The sequence below is a fragment of the Raphanus sativus genome, chromosome 1 (genome assembly GCF_000801105.2).
Source record: "Raphanus sativus cultivar WK10039 chromosome 1, ASM80110v3, whole genome shotgun sequence".
Classification (NCBI taxonomy): Eukaryota; Viridiplantae; Streptophyta; class Magnoliopsida; order Brassicales; family Brassicaceae; genus Raphanus; species Raphanus sativus.
In genome coordinates, this window is record NC_079511.1 from 10,191,562 (window position 1) to 10,219,354 (window position 27,793).

The 27,793-nt window shown below is 37.8% G+C and overlaps 5 protein-coding genes across 10 annotated transcripts; 2 read left to right on the forward strand and 3 right to left on the reverse strand.

The window, feature by feature from the left end:
* Positions 1-1,360: 1,360 nt before the first annotated feature.
* LOC108806650 (uncharacterized) lies at positions 1,361-6,128 on the forward strand. Of its 2 annotated transcripts, none has more exons than XM_018578828.2 (11): positions 1,361-1,738; positions 1,853-1,971; positions 2,047-2,491; positions 2,573-2,688; positions 2,769-3,510; positions 3,609-4,028; positions 4,115-4,303; positions 4,384-4,614; positions 4,690-5,008; positions 5,097-5,277; positions 5,360-6,128. In XM_018578828.2, the coding sequence occupies exons 1-11, from the start codon at positions 1,547-1,549 to the stop codon at positions 5,808-5,810; spliced, it is 3,405 nt and encodes a 1,134-aa protein (XP_018434330.2). In that variant the 5' UTR covers positions 1,361-1,546; the 3' UTR covers positions 5,811-6,128. The 2 variants fall into 2 exon arrangements, with proteins under 2 accessions (XP_018434330.2, XP_018434323.2); XM_018578821.2 differs by having other exon boundaries at positions 1,362-1,738; positions 5,094-5,277.
* Positions 6,129-15,468: 9,340 nt separating this feature from the next.
* Positions 15,469-18,020, forward strand: LOC108812102 (thiamine biosynthetic bifunctional enzyme BTH1, chloroplastic). Its single transcript, XM_018584268.2, has 8 exons — positions 15,469-15,815; positions 15,923-15,998; positions 16,105-16,180; positions 16,266-16,400; positions 16,514-16,578; positions 16,696-16,823; positions 16,944-17,197; positions 17,292-18,020. The coding sequence occupies exons 1-8, from the start codon at positions 15,498-15,500 to the stop codon at positions 17,818-17,820; spliced, it is 1,581 nt and encodes a 526-aa protein (XP_018439770.1). The 5' UTR covers positions 15,469-15,497; the 3' UTR covers positions 17,821-18,020.
* A 233-nt stretch (positions 18,021-18,253) lies between these two features.
* Positions 18,254-20,431, reverse strand: LOC108812117 (2-oxoglutarate and iron-dependent oxygenase domain-containing protein ICU11). Its single transcript, XM_018584288.2, has 9 exons — positions 20,050-20,431; positions 19,916-19,963; positions 19,649-19,825; positions 19,431-19,581; positions 19,268-19,354; positions 19,047-19,171; positions 18,820-18,938; positions 18,579-18,690; positions 18,254-18,478 (listed from the first exon to the last, which is right to left on the reverse strand). Exons 1-9 carry the CDS (start codon positions 20,326-20,328, stop codon positions 18,413-18,415), a joined length of 1,164 nt encoding a protein of 387 aa, XP_018439790.1. The 5' UTR covers positions 20,329-20,431; the 3' UTR covers positions 18,254-18,412.
* Positions 20,432-20,806: 375 nt separating this feature from the next.
* On the reverse strand, positions 20,807-24,010 carry LOC108862240 (pentatricopeptide repeat-containing protein At1g22960, mitochondrial). Of its 5 annotated transcripts, XM_057010233.1 has the most exons (3): positions 21,433-24,010; positions 21,009-21,344; positions 20,807-20,907 (listed from the first exon to the last, which is right to left on the reverse strand). In XM_057010233.1, the coding sequence occupies exon 1, from the start codon at positions 23,811-23,813 to the stop codon at positions 21,558-21,560; it is 2,256 nt and encodes a 751-aa protein (XP_056866213.1). In that variant the 5' UTR covers positions 23,814-24,010; the 3' UTR covers positions 20,807-20,907; positions 21,009-21,344; positions 21,433-21,557. The 5 variants fall into 5 exon arrangements, with proteins under 5 accessions (XP_056866213.1, XP_018491811.1, XP_018491827.1 ...); XM_018636309.2 differs by lacking the exon at positions 20,807-20,907 and having other exon boundaries at positions 20,919-21,344; XM_018636325.2 differs by lacking the exon at positions 20,807-20,907 and having other exon boundaries at positions 20,919-21,356.
* Positions 24,011-24,457: 447 nt separating this feature from the next.
* On the reverse strand, positions 24,458-26,024 carry LOC108862280 (uncharacterized). The gene is made up of 4 exons (XM_018636366.2): positions 25,864-26,024; positions 25,669-25,762; positions 25,360-25,572; positions 24,458-25,281 (listed from the first exon to the last, which is right to left on the reverse strand). The coding sequence occupies exons 1-4, from the start codon at positions 25,936-25,938 to the stop codon at positions 24,611-24,613; spliced, it is 1,053 nt and encodes a 350-aa protein (XP_018491868.1). The 5' UTR covers positions 25,939-26,024; the 3' UTR covers positions 24,458-24,610.
* Positions 26,025-27,793: the final 1,769 nt, after the last annotated feature.

Genomic DNA, 27,793 nt, shown 5'->3' on the forward strand with positions numbered 1-27,793 from the left:
AAAAAAAAAGGCATTCTGTTAATGTATATGTTGGAATGGCCTGACTCCTTTTCATTTTTAAGTACTTGTCTGTGAGTGTGAGACTTGAGGCTAAGATTTAAATTTTGACATGATTCTACAATGATACACTAAGGTGAATTTATTTTATTCAGTTTGTTGATCAACTTACGTATATCATACCAAGATTGTAACGCTTAAGTTCCAATCACTTTTGTAGACTTTGTCAACATTTTTTTTGTCAACTAGACTTCGTCAACATATAAATCAACTTTTATAGATAGTATATATGGATCAAATATATCCCTAGAAACTATTGATCCTTTTTAACTTCTGCATATAATCCAGAGTGTCCATATATAGATTCTATAAAGCTGATCAATATGATCATAAAAGTCTACTAAAATTTTTATTGAAACTGAAGCGTTACGATCTCTATGCCATGTGCTTCCAATCGAACGGAGAGACCAATGTGTTACTCAAAGGCTCAACACTCAAAACTTTAGGTAGAACCAATTGGTGGAATAACCTTCAAGCCAAGTTGCCAATTAAATATCATCCTTCTTCTTCTTGAGAGATATCATTCTGAGTTTTGGTCGTGTTCACCTCCATAAATTGAGTGAATGATATTAGGTCAGATGTCCATATCGTGTATATTTTTAAAAAGATTTATAAATCTCAGCGTATATTTGTTCATCTAGAGTAAAGAAAAGCAATGACTATGAGTTACAATCGGTAGATTACTACTATAATTACATGTCAAGATCTAATAAATGACTAAATATACATGAAAGATGACATAGACAATAAGTAAAGTTTATCATGAACGTTACGTAAATGGCAGTATGACATGTTTTTTTTTTTGAAACCGGCAGTATGACATGTTGCAGGCCATTGATTTATTTGATCTTCTTTATTGCTTACTTGCAATTATATCATGCTTTTCTCCACACTAAACTTTTCTATTCTTAAGAAAAGAACGAATTGAATTTGATCCACATTGATTTATTTCAATCTGGTTAGCTGTCGATTATTTTATTATTTTATTCATTTTTCTTATTTGCCACTTAAAGATCATGCGAGAATGTGGGTAAAAAATAATATTACTAATTATATTCTTAATCTTTTTGTAAGTATTTATAAAGTCGCATTATTTACTTGTATAGTATCTAGAAGAAGTAATCAAATCATTTCGAGAAGTAGGTGGGCGTCAAGAAATTCGGCTACAACAAAAGGGTATTATCGTCCATTCATAATAAATTAAACACGGTTAGGTTCTACGCTGACGTGTCGAGTTTTGAGATAACTTTTGAATGACAAAAACAAACTACGCTTTAATAGTTTCGATCCACAAGGCATCGCTTTGTGACCAAACAGACTTTTGTTTCTTTCTTTTTTTTTTCAAAAAAAAAAAAATTAAAACAAAAACCGAATCTCTTTTTCTCTGTAGGAAGAAAGAAACACAAAGCAAACTCAAATTCTTCCTGAAACTCACTTTTATCGTTGTAGTTTGAAATCGATTGGATTCGTGATCGAGATCGGGTCACTGATGGAGAAGGAGAAAGATCGAGGAGAACCGATCGCCATCGAAATCGCGACGGAGGTTCCTCCGGCGGCTGCGACGACGAGAGTTCCACGGAGGATTCGCGAGAGGCTTTTGCCTGAATCAAGTAACAACAAGACGGTACCTTCTGTTCAAGATATCGAAGACAAGCTTCTCCACGCCCATCTTCGTAGACAGGTTTGTGTGTGTTTTAAAGCCAAAAGTGTTTTTGATTTCTATATTTAAATCAATCAAATTCAAAACGGTTTTTGTTTTTTTTTGTTTTCGTTGTTATGTAAACGTAACGTGAAGCAATTCTATCACAACGTTGTGAGAAAGGCCCGTGCGAAACCCAGAAGCCCATCACGATCGTGTGATGAAGAGCTTGGCCAACGAATCGAAGCAAGGCTCCTCGCCGCCGAACAGAAAAGGTAACTTTTAAAGTGAAAAGTCTCTCACTTGATCCTTGTCTCTCTCTCTCTGATTGTGTTCTTAATATTACACAGATTGGAGATTCTCGCTAAAGCGCAGACGCGTTTGGCGAGACTAGACGAGTTAAGACAAGCGGCGAAGACGAGCGTGGAGATTCGGTCCGAGAGGGAGCGCGTGAAGCTCGGGACTCGAGTGGAGTCACGCGTCCAAAAGGCCGAGGCCAACAGGATGAGGATCCTCAAGGCTTCCCATCAGAAACGGGCGTCTGCGAAGGAGAGGACTTCTCAGTCGATGATGAGGAGGATGGCGAGGGAGAGCAAGTATAAAGAGAGGGTGCGCGCCTCGATCAATCAGAAACGTGTGGCTGCTGAGAAGAAACGGCTCGGGTTGCTTGAAGCCGAGAAGAAGAAGGCACGTGCTCGCGTCCAGCAAGTGCGCCACGTTGCCAACTCTGTTTCGTATCAGCGTGAGATGGAGAGGAGTAAAATGAGGGACAAACTCGAAGACAAGTTACAGAGGGTATATAATTGTAAACACAAGCTTTTGTTGTCTCTCTGATTCTGTTATGTTTTCTTTGATCTTATTGTTTTGACGATACAGGCAAAGAGACATAGGTCGGAGTTTCTTCTTCAGAGAAGGAGACAGCGTGATTCGATTAGTCTCTACTGCGATATGATGCAGCAAGATGGTGATCATCTCTCTAGGAAGCTGTCTAGGTAAGTTCTAAAATCACTACTCAATTCTCTGTTTACTTTTATTGGTCTCTCTCCCTTAGAGCTTTTGTTTTGTTTATTAGGTGTTGGAGGTGCTTTGTGAGTAAGAAGAAGACAACCTTGGACTTGGCTAAAGCTTATGACTCTTTGAAGATCAACGAGTCATTACCGTTTGAGCAACTTGCGGTGCTGATTGAGTCGCCTGCTACTCTCAAAGCGGTTAACTCTTTGCTTGATCGCTTCCAAGTCCGCTTAGAAGCTTCTAAGAATGTTTCTCAACCGTCGATGATGGATAACATCGATCACCTTCTTAGAAGAGTTGCAACTCCGAGGAGGAAGATGACGCCGAGCAATCCGAGGATCAGGAAAGGAAAGAAAGCTACTCCTGGTAGGAGTGTGGCCGTGACGAAGATGTCTAGGTACCCTGTCAGAGTTGTTCTCTCTGCTTTTATGATACTCGGTCATCCAGACGCTGTTTTTAACGGTCAAGGTGATCAGGAGGCTGCTCTCAATGACTCAGCGAAAGGTTTCTTGAGGGAGTTTAAGTTGTTGATAAAGGTTATCAAAGAAGGTCCTGTTAAGCTGTCTGTAGAGGAATCGAAGCTTCGAACGTTGAGATCTCAGTTGGACTTGTTTGATAAGGCGTGGTGCGGGTTTTTGAATTCGTTTGTGATTTGGAAAGTGAAGGATGCTCGGTTGCTGGAAGATGATTTGGTCAGAGCAGCTTGTCAGCTTGAGCTTTCCATGATTCAGAAATGCAAGATTACTCCGGAAGGAGATGATGACATCATGCTCACTCACGACAAGAAAGCGATTCAGATTCAGGTTTTGTTTTTTTACTCTTAACTCTCTGTTATTATTTCCCTTTTTGAGATTTTTGGCAGCTTCTTACTCAAACTTTATGTTTGTTTATTTAATTATAGGTAACACAAGATCAAGAACTTCTAACGGAGAAGGTACGGCACTTGAGTGGGAACGCAGGAGTGGAGCGCATGGAGAGTGCCTTGTCGGAAACAAGGTCAAAGTACTTTGAGGCCAAGGAGAATGGAAGCCCTATGGCTCATCAGCTCGCTTGTTTCTTTTCTCCTCCTACCGCAGCTTCATCTCCAGTTCAACCTGCGTCTAGTTCAAGCAGCACGAGTAAAGATAGCGGATCAAAACGTGTGGTTCGTTCTTTGTTTAAGGATGATGCATCAACCTCATCTAAGCCCTCTAGAGTTGGTAATGGAACTGCTGACGAGGTTTCAAAACAGAATGAGTTGTTTGTCAACGAGCTTCTGCACGATTGGGATTTCAAGTTTCCTGGTGGAACCAGCGTCGAGGATGAAGAGGACGGTCTTAAGGTTTGTTATCCTTGCATTTGAAGTAACTTGATTACAAGGTTCTCTCAGCATTTGATTTTTTTTTCTTTTAAAATGTGTGATGCCAGAGGAAGGTAAAGGAGACTATGGAGAAAGCTTTCTGGGACAGTGTGATGGAATCAATGAAAGTGGAGGAGCCAGACTATAGTTGCATCTCTAACCTTATGAGAGAAGTGAGAGACGAACTTTGCCAGATGGTGCCAGATAGCTGGAATGTAGAAATTACTGAAACTATTGATCTTGACCTTCTCTCACAGGTTTGTGCCTCCTCATCTCTTCTGATCTTATATTTAAGTGACTAATCTCTTTAAATTTTCATATCTTCGTTCATTGACAGTTGCTTAGGTCTGGTACCTTGGATGTTGATTACCTTGGAAAGATGCTTGAGTTTGCGTTGGCTACTCTGCGGAAACTCTCTGCCCCAGTTAATGACCGTGAGAATGAAAGAACCCACCAGAGTTTACTAGAGGAACTTCACAGGTTGTGTCAAGCTAAAGATGAGTCTGGTAGTAACCTCCATGCTGTTGCTATAGTCAAGGGGATCCGCTTCATTCTTGAGCAGATTCAGGTCTGTTCTTCACCAAACATTAGCTTTAGAAAGAGAGAAAAAAACTTATTGTTTTGCTTTGTCCAACTTAAACAGGAACTTAAGAGAGAGATAGGCCTTGGGCGGATAACAATGATGAAACCCTTCTTGAAAGGGCCAGCAGGCTTTGATTACCTCACACAAGCTTTTGAAAAACGTTATGGACCTTCCACACAAGCCTATGATTCACTGCCAGCCACACGGAGGTGGATATCAACTCTTTCTTCTTGCAAAGACGAGTGGGAAGAGCACACCAGTATGCTCTCAGCTCTGAATGTGGTAGAGAGATCCTCCATGGGCATATCTCTCAGAACTGGTGGAAGCTTTCTGTCCACAGCCAATGCTGCATCACAATCAACTGTCACGGACGCTGCAGGTTTGTAATTGTTGCCATTTGATTAAATACAAATTCATTTTTTTAAAGATTACAGAACTTATGTTTTGCACATGGTTTGGTTCAGAAGGTCAAGTGTTAGAATGCAAGGGAGAGAGAGTTGATTTGACAGCGAGGCTTGGATTGTTGAAGCTGGTGAGTCAGGTGTCTGGTTTAACTCTACAAGTTTTACCGGAGACTTTTCTGCTCAACCTCTCTCGCTTGAGGGGGACACAAGCTGAGATTCAGAAGATAACTGTAGTAACCACAAGGTAATGAATCATATGGTTATATATGTTAAAGACTCATTATAGAGATTCTTTACCTGATTAAGGAGTTTCTTGTGTTCCGCAGCTTGCTCATTTGGCGACAAATGCTAGCGAGTGAGAGAGTGGTGAAGAGCGAAAGCGAAACAGAAAGCATGGCAAAGAAGTTGTTGGATCTGTTGGACGGGAAGGAAGAAGCAGGACTGATGGAGATTGTTGAGACAACGATGAGTGAAGAAGGAGAAGGGAAGAAGATTATGATGAGGGGATTACTGAGGAAGAGCTTGGAAGAAGGTAACACAGTGTACGAGAGAGTCACAGGTTGTATATACAAAGCATTGAGAGGAGTTTTATTGGCTGGGAACGGTGAGAATGGGAAGAGGTTGGTGGTGGAAAGGGAGATGAAGAAAGTGGGAGTAGGAGGAGGAAGTGGTGGTTTGAAAGAGAGGGTTTTAGAGACGGGTCGAGTTCTTGGAGTCGTGGCTCAAGTCTCGGTCAGGGTTCATGGTCCATGGTTAGCTCATCTCCTGCAGCATTGAAAGCACCCACTCTGGTAACATTGTATGTATAGCTATTTGTATATATATATATATAGTATTTTTAATAACACGTGTGATGTAATATTAATAAGCTGCTTTATGATTTGATGATGATGATGCAATAATAATGCATACATGCTGATTTGTAAAAACAAAAACGGCTTTGAATTGGGTCTTCTTCTCCCTCTTTAGTGTGTAGTGTACGAATGAATAAAGTGTTTGGATAGCTTGTTAATTGTGTGTTATTGTATTCTGAAACGTTGTATATAATGGGGTTAATGTAAATTATACTAAAGCTTGCTTTCAAGTTTATCAATGTATTTATGTGTTTATTTATTCTCTTTGATAAAAAAAAAAGTGTTTATTTATTCTCCCTTTTCGTGGACCATAAGTATTTACAGAGATTCGTGATTAAGTTTTGGACAGAGATTATTGATGGCATAATTAAAAAGTCATTTACTTGTGTAATGACTAATGAGATTACCAAAGTTGATTAGGAAGATCATGAAAATGGCTGAGTTACTTATTTTTTACAAAAAAAGTCAATTAAATTCAAAAAGATATGCGAAAATCTTCTAGTTCCAATGGTTTGACTAGAGTTTGATTAGTTGCATGGCTAATAGATTTAAGTTTCAAAGAGGCAGATAAAACTTTTTTTTTTTTTTTGTCATCTGGAATTTTATAAAAGGATTAAGTCCAAAAGGACAAGTCTAACACAAACAACAAACAGAAAGGCAAACAAAGCCCAAAATAAAACATTCATTAGACTAAACCAGGCCTTTAAGTCCACACAATAATCAAAGAGGAAAAAACTCTTCTCCCACCACGAAACCATTAGATATAACTTTTTGTAAAATGCTGACGGTGCAAATAGATTTATACTTCCTCAGTTTAAGTGGTGGTTTATTTTTTCCTTTTAATTCAGTTGATGTTTTAAAGTTTTTATGTAAAAAGTAACTGTAATTTAATGATTAATATTTTGAAAAAAAAATTAATGTTTAACATATTTATATCTTGTACTATAATTGAATTAGATGTAGTTATTATTGTTTTTAGACTGAAAAATAAATAAATTTTTAATCGGTGTGTATAAATTTTTAAAATTAATTATTTGAAACATAGAGAATATGATATAATTTCTCATGAAACGACATGATTGCTGCTATAAAATGGCATGTAATATTTTTTCTGTTTCTAAAAATTCACGTTTCGAAAAAATTTACGTTTCAAAAAGATATTTTTTTTTTGTTTTAAGCACATTGATTAATGATAAATAGTATATTTCAAAAAATATAATTAAAAATATAATTGTATTTATTAAAATTTTATCGGTTAAAAATTATGGGGAATCAATACCATTAAATCAGAATCATTCCCAACTTATGTCCTTAATGAATGTTTTAAAGTTTTCCAAAAATATTCTTAATGACATGAACAAACAAAAAAAATCATTAATGACATTAGTGTCTTTTGATTTTATGGACTTATTTCAACATTTAAATGAACTTGCTAACTAATTAAATGGGTTATGTTTTTTTATATAATCAAATTCAAATTCCATAAAAATTTTAATATCAATACCACAAATTAAAGTCTGCAATAATTTTAATAAATTGATATTAAAGATTGAAATTTTGTAACTACACGGGATAAGACTTAATCAAAAATATTATTGGCCAGTTTATATGTTTAGCAATATTTTATATAAATTATAAATCTTTAAAATTATTTAATAGCCCAAATAAAAATTTCGGATAACAATATTTTGAAAACTGACCCGAACACTGAACCGGACAATTTACCGGATTACTGGATCATTGACTCGACTGCAGGTAAACTGCAGGTGAACCGCAGATTAATAAATGAATTAATTTTATTATATAATAATATATTAGCTAATAAAATAAAAAAATAAAAATATATAAAATTAAAGTTACTACTTTCTAAATATCTTTAAAACATAAAATAATAGTTTGGATATGTATATCTTTAAAACCGAGAATTTTTCTTTTCTTAATCTCTTTTAAATCTTAAAAAAAAGAATTGTATCATATTTTTGACACATGTCATAATCTTAAAAAAGTTTGACACATGTCACAATCATGTTAATTAGTAACTTTAAAGAACCAAACTTTATATAATAAGATAAACATTTAGAATACTTAACTTAACTTTTTATATTTTTATTTTTATTTGATATACAACTAAAAAAATTATCTACTGGTTCAATCGATGGTTCAACTGGTACCGGGTTTTGGGTTTTAGTGGGTTTGAGCGGGTTTTTGCGGGTTTTTAAATTTTTGGGTTTTTTACAAAACCCAACCCGAATTTATTTTAGGTCACCGGGTTTTCCGGTTCAACCGCGGGTCCGGATCGGATTTTAAAATACTGGATAAAACTATTGTTTAACTTATTTACAAACATAAAACGGCTGTGGCGCATTTTAAATTTCGTCATACTGTACACACTATAACAAACCCGCATAATTGAAACTTGATCATGTCACAGTTTATATAATTAAAACGAAGAATTATCAATCTTTTGTTATAAACTAAAGAGAATGTGGAGAGTGATTTGTGAGAAAGTTGTGTATATTTCTCATTAGCCAACACCACATTATATAGTGGTTTGTACAAGTGCTTTACAAGGAATGAAATCTATACATTAATTACATTGACTACATTCATGTCATAGAGAAGACTTGGTCATGGTGATAACTCCAAGGTTGACTGAGTCTTCTGATCTCGGTCCGGTTTGTAGATGAACCGATGTAGACCGGGTGTAAACCTCCTTGGACTTCCTCTTGTACTTGTTGGACTTGTCTAGTACTTGGTTAAGTACTTGGTTATGGTCCATCCACACAATGAATATTATAACACTCCCCCTTGGATGCCATAACCATATGAGTTCATAATATGCTTAATGTTACCTCATTAAAACCTTACTAGGAAAACCCATTGGGATAAAACCATAGTTAAGGAAAAAGAGTACAACACATATTACTCCCCCTGATTTGAACATCACTTGCTGAATAGATGTTCATGGATTCTTACTTGAACAGTCTTGTATTGTTCGGACATATCATGTCTCTCAGAATCCTGATGGTACTTTAGAAAATGTACCTCTTTGATATCGACCACTTTAGTACTTTAGATAAAATGTACTATTTTATACTCTGGTCATTTGATTATGGTCCTTGACCAAATCACTCTTATATGCCTTTCCATAATATTGGTCGGCTAGTACTTTAGATCCTTTATATAATATGGATTATTATATCAAGTATGAGCTACTTAGCTCTTTAGGACTTATGGTCATGCCTTAGCTTTATGAGTATAATATTATTTGCCATAGACAACTTTATACGTAGGTCATGTTGGTTAGATCATGATCCTTATATCCATAGTTTTATCTATGATTGATCTAAGACATTTTGCAGTCTTAGTGTGCCGGCAATTCGTACACATATATATATATGGACGATTGGATTGATCTAGGCCGGACACGATCATGACATAGAATTGATCTAATTGATCCTCAAATTTATGTCTAATGACATCCATGATCTACAGCTTTATCATGGACCAAATCTTATAATATGGTCGGACCCGTTTGGTCGCATATGGACACATAATGCGGTCCTACACCTTTTGTTCAAAGATGAACTTTGATCTTATAGCTTATCTTTATGATAGCTTATTCATTCATACTACAGCTTGGTTGGTTCATGCTGAGAATTTTGACCAACCATAAGTATTACCAAAATTTGGCTAATTTGTGGTGATGGTCTATAACCTTTATAAGGTTTAATGAATAACCATTTAACCTTTCTTAGGCTGGTTAGTATATCACAAGGAATTTAAAATTTCTCTATGGACTGATTTGAATTGTTCTTATAGAACCTTTTCATTTGCTTACATGTAGCAATTTAATTCAGTCCATGGACAGCTTTAGGAAAATGCTGTTCATGAGAACTTCTTTTCTCATCTTATGATTCTGAGCTCAGTACATTTTGGTAAACCTTTTAGGTACCAATAATATTATTATCATCCAGTGAGTCATATATATAACATACTACATCTTTTGAATTTCTTCCAGACATTATATGTAGTGACATATGTAGTATTATCCACCACTTTGGATTATATAGACCTCCCTTGGTCTGTCTCACGATTTATCCTTCTTTCAGGATTTATTTATTCACTGGGCATCATATGGCGTTTACATATTCATGGCCAATTCAATACGCCTTTATCCGTCACTTTTAGAAACCCCACGTTTCTTTCTTTATTCATTATTATGAGTACTCTTGCGTGGGTTCATGATCCTCGATTCATTATTCATGTGCTACATATTTGCGCTTTTTCTATGAATGTATTGTGTCGACACATTTATATATATATGGTTTCCTTCCAGACATTTAAATAATTCGCGAGATCTCATCATTATCAATGCCTTCAGTACCATGAGACCCGGCGTCCCGAACCCCCATAGTTGATACTGTCGGCATATCCATTTTGGCCTTGTCTGGAAAGTCTATGACCTCGGTTTCTTTTGCACCTTTATTTAATTTCCGAGGTTCCTTTTGGAACATATATTCGGTCTACCACGCTTTAGGGTGTCATAGACTCAGTAGCAACTTGGTTGTGTCTTTAAGACATCAAAACCGTGTGGTGCTAAGCTGGGATGACATAGTCATTCTTTCTCGGGTCAATGTGTCTGGCATTTTATTTTGCTATCATTGTAGCATATGGACGTCTATAAATCTTTTCTAGTCCGAGGATCTTTGCCAAGACAATGATGGTTGATACCATTCTTTACCAGCTTACTACTTCTCTCCTTTCAATGTTGGATATTGGGATTCATAAATTTTATGTAATCCTTGTTCCTTGGCCTATGATTAAATCACCCATTTTGGCTCAAGGTTTCTTTTAAACTTATGGAGAAAGTATATTCATAATATGTATCCAACATATATTTCCAATCCTCCTTATAAGATTCTAAGATAATATGATCTTAGATGGCACATATATTTGTGGTGGATTTATTCATAATATCTTAATATGATATATGTCTAGACTCATGACCCGTATTAGTCTGAGGTGGGAATGATGCAAGTTAATTATCACTTATATGGCCTGATATAATATCTATGGCCTGATGCAAGTTAATCTTATATAACTCATGATGTCCCCAAGCATATGGACTTTTAGATTTTGAACCTTATAGGTAATGGTCATAATATCATAAAATCAACCAATATGAAATATGGTTGTGGACCATGTTTCACGAATTTTAGTATGGTCATGTATCATGGGATTTGTCCTCACTCCCCCTCATGAACATACTCTAATTCGTAGTGCTTGGGACAATAAATTCCCTTGTGCATAGATATATATTGCACAAACGTGAGATCTTATGGGATAGCTTTTGTGCCCTTTTTAAATCTTTGCATCATAATTCAGATGGCTAAGTATGGTAATGCCATCTAAGTGATAATTTTCGTGGGTTAATCAAACATGATTATGATTGCCCTGGCTATTTGCCTATTATCATATTGATCATTAGATCAATAGTGAATGTAGTCTCGACCATGTAGGCGATTTTAGGTACTCTTATTCTTTTTGCCCATTGTTGGAAACCATATTTTCTTCTTAATTCAATGGGTCTTACAGGGTGAATATAATGCCTTTTAGGCAAAGCCTTGGTCGGACTTCTTTTCCTTTCTTTCAAGGAATGTCCAGTTGAGTTCAGGAGTATTTTATGCATCATAATAGAGCCTAGATGGCCGAGCGTGTCGTGCCATACTTATAACGGCTTCTCTGAACTCTTTGGAAAGTGATTTGGGGTATTAACCCACAATCATATTTATCTTGGCTCAAAGAAGGCCTATAGATATAGTAGGTATAGTCTCTAGGACTTTCCTTTGGCCTTGGGAATTTTCATAAATCATAAGGAATTCTTTCTTTCCTTTGCCCATAGTTTCAATATGTAGAACATTCCACTTTGATTTATGTGGAATGTAATGCATCAGAGATTTTTAGATGTGTGCTTTTAAGCATCATCAGGTTGGACTAGCCATGACCTTGAAAAATATCTTTTGTCTCTTAAATTAATGTGGCTTGGTCCACTATAGAGAACAAAGACAAAGTAAAATGATGTCGAAATCTAATTGGCCTTTATTAAGGCAATATGAAGTCTCGTATTCAAGCTGATCATCATTCTTATGGTCGAAATTATTCGCACCATCTAGATGGACCCAATGGGTCATAGGGTTTTATCCCTTTATGCTCTCCTGGTAGAGTTCAATAAGGTGTTTGGGAGTTTTACATCGGTTGGCCCAATGATTATTCATCTCATACTGATGATAAGCAGGTTTGGTCGAGGCCTGGGTTTTTAAACCCGGACTTGTTCCCACGGACTTATACCCACGGCTAGGTTGATAACCTTGGCCTCGGCCTCGACTAATGCTGTGACTGTGGGTGATATCCACGCACACCCTTGCCATCTTCCATGGCCTTTCATATGGCCATGGTTTGACTCTTTCATATGGCTCTGTGGCCGTATATGCCTTAGGCAATGCCTTAAAATCCAGGAGGCCTCATCTCACTATTCCTCATGAGTAACTCATTGTTTTGCTTAGCAAGCAACAAACAAGAGATTAAATTTGCATATATGGAGGAACCTTTTTCTCGGTATTATTGCTGAAGCAAAACATTGCTTGTGGAATGTAGAGAATTTCTTCTCTAACATGTCAGCATATGTGATAGTCTCTCCACACAGTTTCAACTTTGAGACTATCATGAATAGAGCCGAGTTATACTTATCCACAGACTTATAGTCTTGGGTCTTTAGGTCCCTCAAATTATATAGGGCCTTTGGTAAGAGTACCATTATATGGTGATCATATCTGGATTTCAGTTTTTATCCAAAGGTCCAGAGGATTCTCAATAGTGAGATATTGATCATTGAGACTTTCAGTAAGGTGATTTTGATTCAATCACCAAGATTTAGATAAGATGATTTTCAACATCTGAATATTTAATCATTGCTTTCAAGCATCAAGAATTTATGCAAGCAATAAAAGTCATAATTTATATGATTTAATTTATATGATTTAATTATGATTTAATAAGGCTTCCCCCAAATCATATAATATATTTGCTTTAAGCATTTCTAGTATGACAATGATCAATTGATCACTGCATCTAGTGATCCTTTTAATTATAATTCAAATCTGGATTGATTATATATATATAGGGTATTAAGGCCCTTTAGGATTTGAATAAGGATCAATCATCATTTTAAATGAGATGAAGCAATATGGATGAAAGTCAATCACAATGGTCGAATGATAAATGCATGGCTCAAGAACTAATCGGATGTTCTGTGCTAAGCATTGGACCAATATAAATGTGATTCTTAATTCATGAGGATATTTGGTTTTCAAAGATCATAAAATAATAACCGATTACTTCCCCCCTTTACCGGGTAAACCAAGACAAGAAAATTTATAATTTTCAGCAAATGTCTAAACTAAATTCAATTGTATTTTCAATCAATTGGTTTCAAGGAAGGTTTATATTTTAATAAAAGCAAGCATGCTTAATTCTTAATAAAACTATATGACAAGAAGATGCATGGAAATGATCAGTTCATGATATGTGAATGATCTAACAATTTACTTATCCATGTTTGATCGGTTTAAACCGGTTTATAGTTTCAACCAAAGCAAACATGCTAAGTTTAAATGAAAACCGATTTGGTCTAATTATATGCAAGCAGTGTGAACCATTTAGATGCAAGCAATATGAACCAATTTAATTTATATGAACTATTATCAGGATTGTCAATAATATGCAAACATAAAATCAGTCTTAGCAATATGACAATTATGCATGGTCAGATTTCAAACAATATGACAATTTCATTCAAAGTTGGTTCAAGATGATTCAAGATGATTCAAGAATGCTATCAAGTATGCAACAAGATTACTATATAATTTAATCATCAGTTTCAAGCATTGGACTAGATCAAGATTAACTATCAACTTATGTGATCAATATTCAATATGATATGAAATCTATTCAAGGTTGGTTCAATTATTTAGCTATCAACCTATATGATCAGATGATTTCATGCATATTTATTCTATCTTATGACATATCAATTTTAAAAACAAGACTATATGTTATAAAACTTTTATAAACATTTTCAGTCAAAGATATGCAATTAATAAAATCAAGCAAGCATTTATAAAATCGATTTTCAGTTTATAAAATCTGATTTTGCATTTAGAAAAGTTTTAAAACTCTTGACAGATACAAAATAAAAATTATTGGTCAAGGATATGCAATGAATGATTTTAATTTCGATTTTATAAATGTGTTGACTGAATTTGGGAGATCTGGCCGAAAGTGGCACAGAAAAGGATTCATGGATTTTTGTTTTGGCCAGATTATACATTCATGTTTATCACATCTGGTAAATTGGCCAAAGCATCCATAGGTTTAAGCTATCTCAAATAGTTTATGGTTCATAAGTTTTTATAAACAAGATTCATATAGATCTTTAGGTATTTTAATCTATTTTTGAGATACTTAGAACCTTTAGAGGATGATAATTTTTATGGATTCAACATAATTCAGAATCAAGTTTCTTATGGATCAATGGATCATAGAAACAAGATTAATATTATGGATTCATATAGATCCTAGATTTCTTTTCAGATATAATGGTGTTCTTAGATTTTATGGATAGATTAGTTTACCATTTTACACCACAAGAATCTGAATGGACCACCATGAGAGAGAGCTGATCCACGGATGAACTGGTTGAGAGAGAGGTGGAGGAGCTGGCCGGAAACACCATGAGTCGGCGGCGCCGATTGTATATGCGATTGAAGACGCGTCAGAGATCGGATCGACAAGCCGTCTTCGGAAACGGATTCTTCTCGTCTTGGGCTTCAGATTGATAGGTGGATCGTCGTCTGGCTCCACAGGGTTTTAGAGATACGGCGGTTTAAAGTTGCGCCTGGATTTAGAATTTTGTGGCCGGAAAAGAGAGCTCAGGTGGAGAGAGACTTCTCAGGTGGAGAGCACATTCGTGCTGATAACGTGTTATAAACTAAAGAGAATGTGGAGAGTGATTTGTGAGAAAGTTGTGTATATTTCTCATTAGCCAACACCACATTATATAGTGGTTTGTACAAGTGCTTTACAAGGAATGAAATCTATACATTAATTACATTGACTACATTCATGTCATAGAGAAGACTTGGTCATGGTGATAACTCCAAGGTTGACTGAGTCTTTTGATCTCGGTCCGGTTTGTAGATGAACCGATGTAGACCGGGTGTAAACCTCCTTGGACTTCCTCTTGTACTTGTTGGACTTGTCTAGTACTTGGTTAAGTACTTGGTTATGGTCCATCCACACAATGAATATTATAACATCTTTTATATTGAAAAAAACAACAGAAAAATACCCGCCCTTTTAAAGGGCGGATCAGAATCTAGTAATTAATTAAAAACAAGCATTGGTAACTCTTTTTTCTTAATAATTATTTTTTAGAAAGGGAGTGAGTAATTTTTTCAAATAAATTAATATATAGGTTTCAAACTTTAGAAAAAAATGGTTATAAATAAAATGAAATTAAACAAGGGAATTAAAAAAAAGGGAAGGAAAAATGCAAAGCTTGGGAGGGATTAGGAGTTGGCCGGCGACTTGGAGAACCACGACGGCGTCTATGACGACGACGACAACGACGACGGAGAGCGTCAGAAAAGTCGCGCAGGTACTAACCGTAGCGGGATCAGATTCCGGCGCCGGAGCAGGAATCCAAGCCGACATAAAAGTATGCGCGGCTCGTGGCGTGTATTGCGCTTCCGTCATAACCGCCGTCACAGCTCAGAACACTCGTGGCGTTCAATCCGTTCATCTTCTCCCTCCGCACTTCGTCTCCGAGCAGCTAAAATCAGTCCTTTCTGACTTCGAAATCGACGTCGTAAGCTCTTTCATTCTTCTTCTGAGTGATTTGACTTGCTCTGTTTCTCTCTTGCTCTGTTTCTCTCTTGCTCTGTTCTCTTATGATGATGATGATAACTGTCACAGGTGAAGACTGGGATGCTTCCTTCCCCTGAAATCGTCCAAGTTCTTCTTCAGAGTCTGTCAGATTATCCTGTCCGTGGTAGAGAAACCGAAACACATACTCACTTGTTGTTCTGTTTTTTTTTCGGATACGAAAGGTTGTGTCTTTCAATAGGTTAATGTTAGTTTGTTTTTGATCAATGCAGCTTTGGTTGTTGATCCTGTGATGGTATCAACAAGTGGGCATGTTCTTGCTGGTTCTTCTATCCTCTCCATCTTTCGGTAAAAAAAAAAAACTTTTTGTAGTTCTTTGTTTGTAACTAGAGTGATAGAGGCATGTTCTGAGTATGGTTTATCTAATTTGCAGAGAGAGATTGCTTCCAGTTGCTGACATTATAACCCCTAATGTCAAAGAAGCATCTGCTTTGCTTGGTGGTGTCCCGATTCAGACTCTTGCAGAGATGCGGTCTGCTGCAAAATCGTTGCATGAAATGGGTCCTAGGTTTCCCCTTCTCTCTCATCCTTCTCCTTCTTGTTCCTTGGCAGTTATGAGGATATAAAGTTTGTTCATCATTGTTGTGTGATGTTGATCCACTTGTCTTTTCAATTATTCAGATTTGTGCTTGTCAAAGGTGGTGATCTTCCTGACTCATCAGATTCAGTAGATGTTTACTTTGATGGTATGATATAGCTCACCTTTCTCCCCCAGAATGAGATTCTTTTATCTGTTTTTTTTCTTCTTGATGTACTTAAACTTATGTGGTTGTTTGTATACGTGTGGGACCTTTCTTTTTTAGGCAATGAGTTTCATGAACTCCATTCTCCTCGCATAGCTACAAGAAATACTCATGGGACTGGTTGCACTTTGGCTTCATGTATTGCAGCTGAGCTTGCAAAAGGCTCTAACATGCTCTCAGCCGTGAAGGTAATATTTCTTTTCTCATAGGAAACAGTATTTTGGGATTGAGATTATCTGTTTTTGGATATGACAACTGTATTTAATAACGCTAATCTCATGTTCTGGACCTTTCTGCTGTTTTTGCAGGTGGCTAAACGCTTCGTAGACACTGCCCTAAACTATAGCAAAGATATTGTGATTGGCAAAGGGATGCAAGGACCCTTTGACCACTTTTTGGGTCTTAAGAAGGATCCTCAAAGCTATCGACAAAGCACATTCAATCCAGATGACCTGTTTCTATACGCTGTTACAGATTCTAGAATGAACAAAAAATGGAACCGGTCCATTGTGGATGCCGTCAAAGCTGCTATACAAGGAGGGGCCACAATCGTACAGATAAGGTAAACTGGAGCCTTCCTCCTAGAGTAGATTCAACTCTTTTATGTTTTGTCTCTCTTATGGAATCCCGTTAATAACATATCAGTGTTTTTGCAGGGAGAAAGAAGCTGAAACTCGTGAGTTTCTCGAAGAAGCAAAAGCGTGCGTTGACATATGCCGTTCCAACGGAGTTTGTTTGCTAATAAACGACAGGATCGACATTGCCCTTGCTTGTGATGCTGATGGAGTCCATGTCGGCCAGTCAGACATGCCGGTTGATCAAGTACGGTCTCTTCTTGGCCCGGACAAGATCATAGGCGTCTCATGTAAGACACAAGAACAAGCCCACCAAGCGTGGAAAGATGGTGCAGACTACATTGGGTCAGGAGGAGTTTTTCCAACGAACACAAAGGCCAACAATCGTACCATAGGACTCGATGGACTCAAAGAAGTATGCAAGGCATCGAAATTACCAGTGGTTGCCATCGGAGGTATTGGTATCTCAAACGCAGAGTCTGTTATGAGGATCGATGAACCGAATCTTAAAGGAGTAGCGGTTGTGTCGGCTTTGTTCGACCAAGAGTGTGTTTTGAGTCAAGCTAAGAAGTTGCATAAAACGCTTCAAGAAAGCAAAAGGGAACACTGAAGAAGACCCCCACAAAATACTTCAGCAAGGTACTTCAATTTATTTTTTTAACTGGTGATAGATGTATCATGAATAATAATAATTTGTTAAATTACCAAAAGGCAAATCAAGAAACCAAAATAAAATTGTTACTGTTTTGTAAATAATGTGCTTATCAATGGGCCTGTGTACCGATCAGTAGGTTTCATAACCTTCGTTCATCGTTTTAGTCTACATAGTGCAACAACTCAGCCTCTTTCTACTCTTCTTCAGAAGCTGTATCATTGAAGAGTGGAGCTTAGTGATCCAAGAGATTCTCACCGGATTATCATCTCTCTGCAGCTATAAGAAGAACCTCAAGTTTATTTCGCCTGCTCATAACCTGATTCATACATTTTTTCCTCAGAATCTTTTCACATTCTCAAACTCTCCAACAGATGCAGTTAATAGGAAATACTGAAGTGTGTTCTCATTTATTGATACAGAAATCTGAAAAATGTGACAAATTTTAATTTAAATGAGTACAAACAAACCGTTTCCATTGCCTCTATACACAGTCAGACACCAAAATGATACAAGGAACGTAGTGTATTTTTTTACACAGTTAATAAGTTTAGTCGGCAGGTGGTGGTGAAGAGAGCTCAACAAGCGTCTTCTCTGCTGTTCTCCTCTTCAGCAACTGCAAATTACCCACCCAAAACAGAATAGAAACAACCAAGTGAGGAAAAGGAAAACAATTGCTTGAAATATTACATCTATAATGCAGAGCACTGATATACCTCCGTAGTTGCTTTAACTGACGCTTGCAGCCTATTATGTTTATCAAGTTTGCATCCTCCGCACCAACTTGAAAATTCTCTTTGATAACTCTTCATCTCTCGAAAAGTTGAGCTATACATGACAAAGACAGGGAAATATATAAATCACCATGAACAAAACTTCCCACTTTCGATATTGTTCATTAGACATTGACTGATGAAACTTCAGCTAAATGGGAGATCAATGTGAAAGGCTTTTTACCTTCTACACCACAGAATCAAGTTGACTCGGTGTCCAGAAGTAGTAGCTTTAGCACCATGACGGTGACGTCCACGATGAAGAATGGCTCGACCAGGTACATGAGAGTAATCGTAATTTTCCTACAAAAAAATTAAGTGGAGAATCTTCATGAGCTTATGCTAAGTTTTAAGCTCACTATAATCAATGGAGAAAACATCTTTCAGGTTGAGACAACATCAGTATAATACATTTTCACCGCTTTCGGAATTCACATGGTGATCACATCTCACACCTCGGAAGTAGAGCTCCCCACCAGAAAATTGTTTACCCAAGCAGACATTCAAAGAAACCTCCGAGTCATCCACATGGAACCCTAAAAATCAAGAAAGCAAGTTTTAGAAGTTCCCACCAGTAGTCCAAATCAAAACTAACCAATGAAGAGACTATAGCAAAGCTTCCCAGTACTTACCAAGATCAGTATCCCTGTCTTTTCCATACTCAACAATAAAGCCATGGTGAGAATCCAAACCGGTTCCAGAGACTTCCGGGAACAGAACTGATAGAACATCAAAACCAAACCCATGAGCACATCTCTGAATATAACTTCTGCAAACAAAAGTAGAATGCTAAACCTTGAGATAAAGGACTAATGAAGTCATCAACCAACTTCTGAAGCATGCTTTCAAAGCCAAAATCATCAAGGACAACACCAAATCTGTTCATAGTATTGGGTCTCATTATTGTGGATCTTGAATCATACACCCACTTCTCCATATGTTCAACCTGACCAAAAACAAGTTTAGAATCTGAGCCAAAAAACGAAAACTTTTTTAAACTCAATTACATATACCTCAGCTAGTAACATTTCACAAAACCGCGGTTGAAGCATATCAAAAGTGTAAATCCCAGGAGCAGATCGAACAATTGCGCTTCTAAGCCTCTCCTCGGTGGGCTGACTAACAGCATCAAGAAACGAAGGCACGAAGAACCTAGCAGGGTCAAGAGTATAGATATCTCCATGCAGACGCTGAGGAACATCAGACGAAGCAAAGATTCAATGACAACAATCCAGATAACAACACAAGACGAAAGAAAAAAAGATAGAAACTTTTTATACCTGGTAAGAAGACAAGATCCTCTGCCTGTACTCTCTATGCCTCTGAATCTGTTTTACCCAAAGAAGAAGAAATGAGCTCTCGAAAGTAACAAGAAACAGAGTTTTTTTATAAAAAAAAAAGGTGGAGACTTTACCCGGTTCCGCTCACTGTCAGGGGAGTAACTCTGAAGAAGCTCACTCATGAAACGAGCCTTTTCGATTCTTGTCGAATTGAGAACCTTCTCGGGCAAGTACCGCTCCAGCGAGCTGAACAGAGCCGGGCTGAAATCGAGCGGCAGATCCTCATAGTTCTCCGGCTCGTGCTCTTCGTTAGGGGTTCTCCGAAGCTTCAATCTTGCGTCGCGGGTTTTGGAGTAGGGTCGAGGTGGTGGTTGCTGATGGTCGGGTTGTTTGCCTGAAGAATCGAGAGCCATGAGAGATCTAAGCTGAGTTGGATTGACAACATTCAGGTGAGAGAGGCGATGGTGGTCATTCTAGGGTTTACGTTTGGGCAGATGAATGATGATGGTTTGTCTGGGGGGTTAGGGTTAAGTCTTTATAAAGAACCCAAGAAAAAATGTGGTGGGACCACTGTCATTTTTAGTAACGTTGATTTTTTTTTTTTTTTGTAATTAAGTTATTTGGAATCTTATTAGTGAAAATCATTTGATCCTTTATCTGAGATTATATTTCATCTGTTTCGAATTAATATGTATGTTCTCCACACATTAAACATTTTGAAGATTATTAATGCATTATGATTTATTAATAAAATTTCAATCATTTAATATCAACGATAATTTAATAAATTCGGTTTTGTAAATTTTACAATTTATCAAACTAATCAAAATCATTTTGTAAAAACATATATCTTTTGAAACATAATATGTATAAACATATTTAACCAAAAAGACAGTAAACCTGATTAATGTTGTTGGTGAAAGTTTAGGTTTGAATAATCATTTTGTTGGGTTCTTTGCTGCAAATAGATATAACACTGCTGTGCATATGATCTGTACAAAAATGACCCAAAGTGTATCATGATTAATGAGAGAGTGACAGAAAGAAGAATGAGTGACAGATTACAAAACAGAGCATTGACTACAATGTTTACCTAAAACATGCTCAAGAGTCTTGAGAGAAGCAGAGCCTTGTTACTTTCGCTTTCTTCCCATAAATGTCCTACAATGAAGTTATGTGTTTCACACTTTCTCTCTTTCCCTCAAAAAAACAAAAATGTTTTCAAAAGAATTAAACAAATACACATGAATCTTCTTGCAAACAACACCACCATTTATGTGTCATCTTTTTATTCCTGTTCTTCTTGCCTCTGCTGTGTAAAAATAATAGCGCCATACTTGCAGGTAAGAGTGAGTTATATGCTAAATGTAAACGAGAGCTTCAACAACACTGGATCGATTCCGGCCATAGCATAGAGCTGTGTTTTCCCCTGAAGAAGTAGCTGCATTTATAATCTGATATAACATAGATGATGCAGAAGTATTTGTGAAAGCTGAGAGAAGAGTTTTTGTACCTACCAATCAAGCTGAGCCATCAGTAAGATCTTTGTGCATAGTAATTGTAAAATTATGCACTCAGGGACAAAACCGGCCAGCTCCAAGAAAAATATGTTCATTCAAAGTCAGCAACTTTTGCTTCCCCATCAACTGCGTAATATCTTTTCAAGGAACTCAACCTCTCGTGATGCGTGGTCTTTGTCCAAATGCTTGAACAAGGCCCAGCGTGTGTAAGCATCCGGCTCAATTTCTTTATCTAGCATCTCTTTATACAACTCGACAACCTCTTCCCATTTACCGAGGTCAGAGTTCTTGTTTATAAGCATAGTATAGCTGTATTTGTTCGGTGGAATCCCGTCTGCTTCCATCTTGCGGAAGTATCTGTAAGCTTCGTCTACCTCACCAGCTTTGCAGATCCCATGTAGAAGAGCGTTGCACGTCATGACGTTTGGACGAACGTTTCTCTTTTCCATCTCGCCTGAATACTGAAACGCTTGCTGTAGCCTCCCCACTTTGGCATGACCATGAATCAACACGAAGTAGGTTACCACAGAGGGAGATAACTTTTTCCTCAGCATCTCTTGATACAAGACCTTGGCCATCTTAAACCGACCTTTCTCCAAATAAGCACGAATAACCGTGGTGTAAGTAACATGATCAGGGACGAGACCATCTCTATAAATCTTACGCTGAAACTCAATCGCTTTCTCTAGATCCCCAACCTTGCAGAGTCCATCTATACAAACGTTATATGTGATCAGATCTCGAGCGTTATGATCCTTAGCCCCCATCTCTTCCTGCAGACGAAACGCTTTGTCCGTACCTCCAAGCTGCAGCTCCCCCACGATCCTTGTAGTGCACGCATATCTATCAGGCTTAATCCCTTTCTCCAACATCTCATCATAAATTGCAGTAGCCAAGGATAGATTCCCACTCTTAACAAACCCTTTTACAAGAGTCGTGTACGTCTTCACATCAGGATCAATCCCTTGCCTGAACATCTCAGCTTTTAACCGCTGAGCAGTTACCAAATCCCCTGACTCGCACAGACCATCCATCAGAGTATTATAAGTGACAACGCTGGGACCGATGTCCCTAACAATCAACTCACCAAACAAGAGAAAAGCCTCTCTAATCTTCCCCAGCTTAACGTACCCATGCATCAGAGTGTTATAAGACACAACATCAGGAGCCGACATACCAAGCAGCACCCGTCTAGCATCGTCCGTTCTCCTAAACTCGCAGAGCGCGCGTACATAAATATTATAAGTAGACGTCGTGGGAGAAACACCCGCGTCGAGCATCAGCTCAACAACCCCCCAAGCTTCGTCAAACAAACCTTGCTTACAATACCCTTCAATCAAAGGGTTAAACGAGTAAAACGTAACAGGGAACCCACATCTCCGCATATCTCCATGAAACCGCCTCGCTTCCTCCATCTTCCCGTTCTTGGAGAACCCATTGATCAGTATATTGTAAGTCACCTCTGTAGCCTCGACCTCCCTCCTCTCCATCTCACACAAAATCTCTGCCACCTGCTGCAAATCCCCAGCCTTGAAACAAGAGTCTAACATAGTGTTGAAAGTGATAACATTAGGCACAACTTCCGACACAATCTCGGGAACTCTCTGCACCACCAAATCGTCACCAGAAGACTTGAAACAAGCGTCCAGGATAGTGTTCACGGTGACAACCGTGGGCGTAACGCCGTGCCTCACCATCTTACTATAAACCTCTTGAGCCTCGTCGACCATCTTGTTATCCCTAAGAACCTTTAAAACTACGTTACAGTTTCTAACGCTAGGCAAAAACCTTTTACTAATCATCTTATCAAAGATTAATAAACAATGCTTCACCATAGACTTCTTGGCGTAAACCAAGAGCAAGAGATCAAGAATCTTGCGAGCGATTCCTTTATCAACAACGAAAAGATCGTGAATCTCGTGCATACCGAGGTCGATGCTCCTCTCGGCGACCCAGATCGCTTTGCTCATGAGATCGTTCTCGACCAGGATCTCGAGAATGGAGGCGAAGGAGAGGAGGGACTGTTTGAGATCGCGCTGGCTCTGTATCCACTTGAAGAAGTGGAAAGCGACGTCGGGCTTGTCTCGGATCATGGCGAGGACTCTGATGAGGAGATCAGGGTCGGTGACGAGGGGATGGAAGCGGCGGAGAGACCAGTTGCGATTGGGATTGGTGGGATTGTAGCCGTGGGAAGTCAAGATGAGATGAGCGTAATGGGACTCGAGATTCGGGGGTTGAGGAGGAGGAGAGGAGGAGGGGAGGAAGAGGAGGCGTAGCTTAGAGATGGAGACGGTTTTGTTGTTGGTGTTGGTGGAGGAAGTGGAAGTGGAGAAGAAGGATCTGGAAGCTCTGAGGCAGAGGCGGAGACATAGGATCATTGAAGAGACGGAGAAGAGGAACACATAGGAACGAAATGGAATGAATCAATTGAAGAGAAGAAGGAGGAGGGAGCGGCCATTAAAGTTCCACGAAGCCTTGTTGTGTCATCTCTCTCTCTCTCTCTCTCTCTCTCCCCACTCTCCTCCCGTGTGTGGGCGTCGGCGATCAATCTCAATCTCTTCCCGGAGGCTGCTACTACCCAAAAACAAGGGTTTATCCCAATGTTTTTCTTAACCGGATCGGTTTAATACTCTTCCAATTTCTCATCCGGTTTAGATTTTTGTCTGAAACCGTTAGAAAGTTTAAACCACTGTTAAAATCGTTAAATCCGGTTCTCTGTTTACCTTTCTGCTCCTAATCAAATGTAATTTACAACAAATTTTATAGAATAGTAAGACGAAATAGAAAACCACGACCGGTTGAACCATTACCCAAAAATGTCATCGGTATTACCATCGGATTCGGTTTTGAAACAACGTAATCATCTGAAATTACGTACTAGTCCTTGTCACCAAAGACTTTAGACATGATACCACATGAATGATCCATAGAATTAATGTTCCAAATCTAATCTAATTTCCAAAACGAAGTTCTCATTGTTCCAACTTTGGTAAGATCCGAAAGCAAAATCTAAGCAAACATATCTATAAAGTTTATGCAATATAACGCAACACATTGAACAATGCATATTACATGAATGTTCTACTTTCCGACAGGAACAAAAAGTCCACGATGTAATAAACACACACACAAAAATCTAACTTTGAAGAAACCTTGCAAAAATCCCAAACCCTCTCTAACTGCCGAGAGTAACATTCTGCATTTCAGCAACTACTTCATCCTCGCATCTCTTGTCTAGCTCAGCTTCAATGTGTTTCATCGAGCTTCTTAGCTTCCCGCAAGCTCCCGTAAACGCCTCTGAAGAATTCTTCAAACCCTCGACCTCAGCCTCGACTTCACCTAGATTTCCTTGTATTACCTTCAGCGCTTGCTTCATCTTGACAATCTCCTGCGGAGGATAAACGCAAGCTCCAATCTCATCGATTTGATCTCCGGTTCCTTTACACAGCTTCAGCAGCTTCTCAAGCGAGTCCACAAACCCGTTATCCTTGGGATTCTCCAGCTTGATCATCCCCGTGATGACTCGGATGAGTTCTTTTATCACCGTGATGGTATCAGACACGAGCTCAGCTACCATTTGAGCAACTTCCATTTCTTCAGGGGACAGATCATTCCCCAAATCATCATCGTCGTCGTCATCAGCAGATGCCTCGTCCTCGGGGGAAGCTGGTTTGACTTCTTTCATCTCCCTGAGAACATCCTTCATAGAAACAGCAACCTGAGTGATAGCCCTGCCAATGGCAGTGATGTTTGTCGCAGGAACCTTCTTGAAACTCGAGCATGCTTCCCAAACTGCTCCTGAAAGCTGCGGAATAGACGGCTTCTTCTCCTTCTCATATGATCCCTCTAGTTCCCAAAAACATTCACCATTAAGTAATCTCGATCACACACTAGTAAAAGTAAGAGCCTTTGAATATTATTTACCGTATAAGGAGACAGAGCCCTGCAACAATCTGAAGCTGGAATCAACGATCTTCTTGACGGAGACATGTATGAGCGAAGAAAGAGTTGACCCAGCACCAACAGTGCTACCATGGCAACAAAGCAAGAAGCCTTGAAGAGCGTTGAAGTAAGACTCCATAGTCTCCTTAAGTGACTCAGCTTTTGGAGCTTCTCCTCCGTTCCACAGCATTCCCACTATTCAAAGTTTCACAAATGAAAATTAAAAAAAAAAAGAGACTAATTCAGAGAGAGAGGAACCTAAAAGAGAAGACTTTTTTTTGGGTTAAAAACCTATGGTGGCTTGTTTAGAGAGGTGATCAGACATCTGAAGAACATCGCTCCAGTTCACTTTCTCCTCTGTCGGAGACGCTGTTCGTTCGAACAACTGCAAACGAAAAGTTTTAGCAATAAGTTCGCGTCTAAAATTACGATTCTAATTTCATTTAATACACTTTATAAAATAGGTAAAGAAGAAGAAGAATTTACCTGGAGAGTATCGTAGATGGTGTTGAGATGAGTGATCAGAAATTGATTCAGATCTTCTTTCTTTGTTTTCCCCATTTCTCCTCTTCTCCTTCTTCAGCTCTCTTGCGCCTCTCTCTCTAGTGGCCAAGGGTTTTTGCACGAAGCTTTTACAGACAAACGACGTCGTCTTCAGAAAGATTTTTTAAAATGGTTATTTTGGGCTTTTCGGCCCTTTGGGCCTTTTAAATTGATCATTTTGAATATAGCGTGACGCGGATTCAGACACTGTGATTTCTAGAGCTATATATTGACCATTTCATGGACTCGACCAAAAACTACATAAGCTTGTTTTATAGAAATGGAATTGGTAGCCAGTAAAGTTACTTAACTCTTAATCCTAATAAACAAATATATAGATTAAGAGTCCTGAGTTTCCTGTTTCTCAAAAAAAAAAACTCCTGAATTTCCACAAGTATATGAAAATTAAATCATCACCCAAATGATGTAAGACAAATGATGTCATGTTCATAATGTGTGAGTCAAAGTCTCAAAGACTGTGGGGATTGTAACAAGTGTTGGATACGACTTTTTTCCTCAATCGATGGGGCATTACAATTTCTTTTCGTATCGTTTTAAACCATATATACTCCTTACAGTTAAATTGTATTATTAAAGTATATCTTTTGATGCATGATGCGATGCAACTAAATCATTAATCATTCGTCTCAACAAGTTACTGGAGTATTGATAAATCGCATCCACAAGTTGCCTTGCACCACTAAATATAGGAGAAGATATTACCGAATAGGTAAAAGGGACGTTTACCAAAATTTCAACCTAATCCGCCCCATTTTGCCAAAAAAAAATTTGTTTTTTTAATCACAATCAACTCTGTAAATTTAAAATATTCTATCAAATAAGTTTTGTGGTCTATGAAAGGTGCATGTATGTCCTTTGACACTGCACTTCCTGTAAGTAAGTCTATTTGTATAATTTTTCTTAACTTAGAGAGAAGTTTGTGAAGTTTATGTAAATAATCTTATTAACATGTTCTGTTTTCTTATTTTTTATATGTTTAAATTATGGCTTTCCAATAGTTGATTAATCTATTAAGTTATAACTTATAACCAACCGTCAATTTGCAAATAAGCTCATGATCAGTTCTATGACGATGTTGACTACAAGCCAGCCAATCTGCTTATTACCATGTGTTTCAACCACACGGATATTGATACTCTTGTTAAGTCTTGATTTAAAGCCTAAAGTTACATCTTGCTGAAAAACACTATATATTTCGATGCAAGAAGATCTTTGGAGGATTTACAATGACAAAAGCAATCGCGATGGAATAGGAAAAAAATGTAAAATGCATGCATCTCCTGCGTTGGTTGATATATATGTGTAAAGTAGAGATTGAATCATATACTATATACATTTTTGATTTCGGAGGTGGGCTCCAATTTGTTCAATATATATTCATGTTTCAATTATTCCGTAATAGTAGTGTATGTCGGGAATGCATCTTGCGTGATACACCGAAATAATATCAATCCTAAGAGGCAACTTTAGTCCAAGTGCAATAATTGTTACGTACTTCATATATTTTTCCGTTGCAGATACTATATAGTTTTCATATCATGTTTGCAAGATAATTGCAAATCCAGACAACCAACCAAAAGACTTTTGTCCGGAAGTAAAACACAAGTCTGTCCCCAGTTTTCATAGGTATAAGCTCAGAGCTGATTAACTGACAGAAACAAAAAAAACATTCTTAAAAGTGTCTATAATAGTTAAGTCGGATTTATTTGGTTTCATCAACGGATGCTTTGCAACTTTTTTCTTTGAAGTCGCCTTATATTACATAAATTGACCCTCTAGAACTAGTAACTTCGATAACCAAAAATTTCAATAAACCACTTGCTTTTATATTTCCACAAACAATTAAGAAAGT

What these genes read in the sequence shown, in the direction of transcription:
- LOC108812102 (XM_018584268.2), top strand. Translation starts at nt 15,498, where the DNA reads ATGCAAAGCTTGGGAGGGATTAGGAGTTGGCCGGCGACTTGGAGAACC. An exon ending in TTGCATGAAATGGGTCCTAG is followed by an intron (nt 16,401 to 16,513) that starts GTTTCCCCTTCT and finishes TCAATTATTCAG; the next exon opens with ATTTGTGCTTGTCAAAGGTG. An exon ending in GCCACAATCGTACAGATAAG is followed by an intron (nt 17,198 to 17,291) that starts GTAAACTGGAGC and finishes GTGTTTTTGCAG; the next exon opens with GGAGAAAGAAGCTGAAACTC.
- LOC108862240 (XM_057010233.1), bottom strand. Translation starts at nt 23,813, where the DNA reads ATGATCCTATGTCTCCGCCTCTGCCTCAGAGCTTCCAGATCCTTCTTC.
- LOC108862280 (XM_018636366.2), bottom strand. Translation starts at nt 25,938, where the DNA reads ATGGGGAAAACAAAGAAAGAAGATCTGAATCAATTTCTGATCACTCAT. An exon ending in CTCTAAACAAGCCACCATAG is followed by an intron (nt 25,573 to 25,668) that starts GTTTTTAACCCA and finishes AACTTTGAATAG; the next exon opens with TGGGAATGCTGTGGAACGGA. An exon ending in GGGCTCTGTCTCCTTATACG is followed by an intron (nt 25,282 to 25,359) that starts GTAAATAATATT and finishes TTTGGGAACTAG; the next exon opens with AGGGATCATATGAGAAGGAG.
- LOC108812117 (XM_018584288.2), bottom strand. Translation starts at nt 20,328, where the DNA reads ATGGCTCTCGATTCTTCAGGCAAACAACCCGACCATCAGCAACCACCA. An exon ending in GTGAAATGTTACTAGCTGAG is followed by an intron (nt 19,582 to 19,648) that starts GTATATGTAATT and finishes GTTTTTGGTCAG; the next exon opens with GTTGAACATATGGAGAAGTG. An exon ending in CAGTTAAAGCAACTACGGAG is followed by an intron (nt 18,479 to 18,578) that starts GTATATCAGTGC and finishes GGTAATTTGCAG; the next exon opens with TTGCTGAAGAGGAGAACAGC.
- LOC108806650 (XM_018578821.2), top strand. Translation starts at nt 1,547, where the DNA reads ATGGAGAAGGAGAAAGATCGAGGAGAACCGATCGCCATCGAAATCGCG. An exon ending in CTCTCTAGGAAGCTGTCTAG is followed by an intron (nt 2,689 to 2,768) that starts GTAAGTTCTAAA and finishes TTTGTTTATTAG; the next exon opens with GTGTTGGAGGTGCTTTGTGA. An exon ending in ATGAAGAGGACGGTCTTAAG is followed by an intron (nt 4,029 to 4,114) that starts GTTTGTTATCCT and finishes GTGTGATGCCAG; the next exon opens with AGGAAGGTAAAGGAGACTAT.